Source organism: Cryptomeria japonica, chromosome 1 (genome assembly GCF_030272615.1).
Source record: "Cryptomeria japonica chromosome 1, Sugi_1.0, whole genome shotgun sequence".
Taxonomy (NCBI): domain Eukaryota; kingdom Viridiplantae; phylum Streptophyta; class Pinopsida; order Cupressales; family Cupressaceae; genus Cryptomeria; species Cryptomeria japonica.
The window spans coordinates 169,784,342-169,789,081 of record NC_081405.1 but is presented as its reverse complement, the minus strand read 5'-3'; the positions used below and the strand labels follow the sequence as shown (position 1 = coordinate 169,789,081).

General features: G+C 34.8%; 1 protein-coding gene across 1 annotated transcript; it reads left to right on the top strand.

Annotated features, from left to right (window-relative positions):
* Positions 1 to 2,819: 2,819 nt before the first annotated feature.
* Positions 2,820 to 3,823, top strand: LOC131042636 (glyoxylase I 4-like). Its single transcript, XM_057975944.2, has 3 exons — positions 2,820 to 3,097; positions 3,188 to 3,293; positions 3,389 to 3,823. The coding sequence occupies exons 1-3, from the start codon at positions 2,940 to 2,942 to the stop codon at positions 3,629 to 3,631; spliced, it is 507 nt and encodes a 168-aa protein (XP_057831927.1). The 5' UTR covers positions 2,820 to 2,939; the 3' UTR covers positions 3,632 to 3,823.
* Positions 3,824 to 4,740: the final 917 nt, after the last annotated feature.

Sequence of the window (4,740 nt, the reverse complement as noted above, 5' to 3'; positions counted from 1 at the left end):
AAGTAACAAGCCTAATTATTGTTGGTAGCTTGTAGAGCTATCAATATTAAGGTACAACTGATATTTTACTACATTCAACAACTAGTTCCAAATTTTTCATATTACAACTTGTTGTAAGACATCCATGTACATCCTAATTGGTTTTGAAAGGAATATTTGATGTCCATACAAGATTTGGACGATAATATACCCATGCCTATCACATTGTACAATCTTTTTGTAATAAATCCAATAAGGCAAACTTCTAGAGATAGATTTCAAATATCATTTAAATGACCCTTATTAAACTCTAATATTCTTATTTATTGTGATGATTAATTTACACACTTCTTATGTATTATACTTGTCTCATGTTAAGTTTACTCATTTCAAACACAAACAGTTTTATTGTAGATTTCATATTTTTTCACATCTAGTCATCCCTCTTTAGCATATATACATTATCTAGGTCTCATTACTCATTACTATTTCTAATTCACTAAAGTGTTTAAGTCTATCCATTTTCTCTCTCTTTTTTATGTGTCAAAAAGTTGTATTCCCTTATGTCTACTATGTCATGAGATAATTTGTTTATGGATCCATGCCTTTCTAAATTTAAGAAAATAGGGTGCATGCATCTTGTGTGTAAGTATTTTACCCTAAATTTGAAACTTGGGTATGATTGATATCACGTGCCCCACGTTTTTTTAACATTTGAATTCCCCATATTCACTTATGTGCTTCCCTCAAACCCCAAAACCCCATGAGTTGTAATCAAACATGAGAGAAATTTTGAAAATATTATGAACCAAAATATCCTTGTTACAAACTGGTATACTTTAAGTTTAGTAGACAATCCAAATTGTAAATCAGCTTGGAAGGTGTCTCACACCCAATTGTATTTGTTTTCCCTTACCTATACCCTAGGAAGACCTTAAATTATTTTTAAAATCTAGCTAAATAATTTTTCGAAGTCTAAAATGATGAAATTTTGTTAGTAGTAGGTCATTTTATTGGCTCATTGGATACTTGAAATGATTGCATTTTGAGCTACAAGTCATATGGACGAGTGAAGAATTGAACGTAGGACCTTTTGTTTTTTGTTGAAGTGCTCTACTAGCTCAAGTACTAGCTCATCTTTGACTAGCCCATCATCCATTCAAGTGTGGCTTATTTCCAACACCTTCCCCATTAAGAAACACTATAGGCTCTTGGGGCTCCTAATTTAGCTCGCATACCAAATATTGAGCTATAACTTATATGAACCAACTAGAACTCACAGCTAAAATCTTTCATTTGCTACTGGAATGCTGATGCTTTACTACTTACTTATGCTTTACTACTTACTTAGTGGACCCTCTTTGACTAACCCTTTATCGGTCTAAGTGGCGCTTAGTTCCAACAATTTTATACACTTAGTGGCATTTATCTAGCAATTTTGTACTGAACACGGAGGTTTGCATTTACAATGTGTAACATAGTGGAAATTTTGTGACAGACATAAACTCAATAACTAACTTTATATAAAGATGGGTCAATTATGTAAGAACACGGCACTAGGATATAATTTTCAAGCATTCTGAGAATTTGTAAAATTGTAAATAGTGGACATTAAGTAAACAGTAGCATGCAAATAATAAGGTGATTGTGTACTAAAGTGGAGGAGCAGCCTACATTTAAATCGTGGCAAAACCATACACGAACAAGGTGTATAGATTAGGAATGCAAGTTTATGAGGTTCACGCCTCTATGTGATCCGTGTGGAGTTTGGAAACTAGTGATATGGCTGCCCAACAAATGTATAAATGCTGGTCAATTTGATTGAGATGTAATGTTCTAATGCATCACGTATGAAAAGTAGGTGTATCAGCTTGAATGAGTTGCGTAAAAGGAAATTATGTGGCCCAAGCCCTAATGGAGAACTAAGCACGACGAATGAGTAAGAAAACAACTAATGCTTATGGGGAGTTGTTTGGCTGGTATGGAGCCCTACAGAGGTGGCATTGCCTGCATAAATATGGGTTCATTAACAATTGAGACTCAACATCAAGCCGGGAAGGAGATTGAAGATTTGAGCATTCATCACCATTGGATTGGGACCTAAATGGACATATGTTACAATCCCAAGGATGTCAAATGGGGTATTGTATGAGTAAGTGTGCATGAACCGTCGATCTAAGCTTTAATATTAGAATGATTGCAACTCCTCGATCCCATCCGTATTTTTGTCCAATAAAAGATCTAGCAGTATTGGCTACGCAAGGCTGTGAAACAGTGTAAAACTTAAAAATGTCTCTTCCTTTAGTGTGAGCTATATATTTTTAGTTAAGAGCAAGGCAAGATGACTTTCGAGGGAAAATCAGTTTGTGGGTAGATCACACATTATGCTAATTAATAAAATTCATAACATCATAAACATTGTAGCTTGCAAAATTTAAAGCATGATATCATATGGAGCTTATAAAATGAATTCTTCTAGATATTTTCTCAGCTGTTGCGCAATCTATAAATACCTGAAACAAGCCAAGAATTCTGAAAGCATGGAAAGGATGCGATCTCGAGGGACTCACAGCGTAACAAAAGAAGTAACATAAACTAATCAAAAAAATGGCGTAGTTTTAATGCCGTAGGACGATAAAGACACTCAAAATCAGACGACACGCAAATTGACTTGGCAGGGCAGAAACATTTTAATTGCGTCTTTCCCACTCAAATTTTCATTGGTGACCTGTTAAACATATCGAATTATCATGGCGATAATAATTATTGTTGTACATGGCGTGTCAATGTCTGTTTTTTTGGTAAACTCAAACCGTCTTTCTCAGTCCCATCTCTCTTGAAATCTCCTTTCTCGCCAATTGAACAAAAAAAAATTGCATTCGATATATTTGCATAGTTTTCTGCGTTGTATTTGGTTTTCTTTTGGCTTTGTTTTCTGGAGCAGAAATTAGAACAAGAGAATGGTCAAATCTGTATTAAGGAAGCCGCTGCCCTTGGCTTCTCTAAATCATATATCTCTTGTCTGCAATTCTGTAGAAGAATCCATTAATTTCTATGAAAATGTTTTGGGTTTTGTTCCAATCAAGAGGCCTGGATCCTTCGGCTTTGATGGAGCCTGGTAACTTTACCAAAATTTCTCTCTACCATTGAACTTTATCTGAATACCAATAACAACAATGAGATGATTGATATCTATCTATCTTTGCAGGTTGTTTAATTATGGAGTGGGCATACATCTTCTGCAATGTTGCAACACAGACAGTTTGCCCAAGAAATCAGAAATCGATCCAATGGACAATCACATATCATTTCAGGTGGGATTATAGCCTTACCTAATCATTGAAGTTATCAGTTTTTGTTTCTGGGAGTTCTGTTTTAATGGTTTATTGTGTGTGTGTACATATTACAGTATGAAAGTATGGAAGCAGTGGAGAGGATATTAGAGGACATGAAGATAAAGTACGTGAAGAGAAGAGTGGAGGAAGGGGGATTATATATTGACCAAATATTTATGCACGATCCAGATGGTTTCATGATTGAGATGTGCAATTGTGAGAATCTGCCGGTAGTGCCATTGGGATCTTCTGCTTGTCTGAGAGTACCATCCGCCATTAAGAAGAGCAATAGTAAACAGTCTCTGCTAAAACTTTAAAGCAATACAGAACACAACGAAGGCTTTGCCATGATGTACTGCTGAGCTTGTCTCTCTTGTTTGTCTGCTTATTTGTTTATTAACTTCTGCTTTCAATCGTAGCCACCATTGTATTTGTTTTTGAAAGTATCAAAAACTTTCATTGATTTTATTTTGCAACAACAAGATCTTGCATTTCTTTTGAATTGGTTATTGCTGAGTTAATAAGAGACATGGTACTTTATTCTTGATTTCATTATTCAAGAATATGTATTTTTTGCATTTGTTGTTCCTTATTTATATATGTATTTCTTACCACTAAGAAGTATGTAGAACCATCTTTCCATTGATATTTCGATCGCACAATTTCAACACTGGCGGAAAGTTATGGCGGAAGGAAGAAAAGGCTCAATTTGGACGCTTGGGGGCTTAATCACAATCACTCCATATGACCTTGGTTAGTGTTGGGTGTTTAAAAAAACATTCCACACTCCTCTACCGATGGCTGGTGAGCGGTGGTGGGATGGCGGCTCCAGTATGACCTCCACTACCACTTGAGTGCTACGCACTCATCACAAAACTTCATGCTTAGGTTTTCTATGACCAAGTTTATGGAATGGATGGCTTAAATCACACACATTAAGCTTTGATGTCTAGATTTAAAAGTGTCTGGAATTTCAGGGAATGACTATCCAGCCGACAAAATAGCTATTATAAGACATTTATTTGTCATTTATTAAATAAAGTAAAAATATAGGACATTTGTTTTTTATAATTTTTAATTTATTTAATAAATGGTAAATAATTGTCTTATCAGATACATAATGTTTGCTAGATAGCCATTTCCCCAAGTGCTATAGGTGCCAAATGAAAATTAAAAAGAATTTAATTAAAAATTTAAAAATTTTGTACATATTGTTGTGATTGTTGGTGAATGCTCTAAATTGTATAGATGATGCAAATAGACGTAGATAGCACTTGATGGTGTAAGGAATATGCTAGATTCACAACACATATTTCCCTATGAATTTTGTTGGTAGAAGTCTAGAGTTGTCTGGATCATATGAGTAGAATGGATATGTAAACTGTACAAACCATATTAATAATAATGGTGGTGGCCTAAAAATCCT

What these genes read in the sequence shown, in the direction of transcription:
- LOC131042636 (XM_057975944.2), top strand. Translation starts at nt 2,940, where the DNA reads ATGGTCAAATCTGTATTAAGGAAGCCGCTGCCCTTGGCTTCTCTAAAT. An exon ending in TTCGGCTTTGATGGAGCCTG is followed by an intron (nt 3,098 to 3,187) that starts GTAACTTTACCA and finishes CTATCTTTGCAG; the next exon opens with GTTGTTTAATTATGGAGTGG. An exon ending in ACAATCACATATCATTTCAG is followed by an intron (nt 3,294 to 3,388) that starts GTGGGATTATAG and finishes TACATATTACAG; the next exon opens with TATGAAAGTATGGAAGCAGT.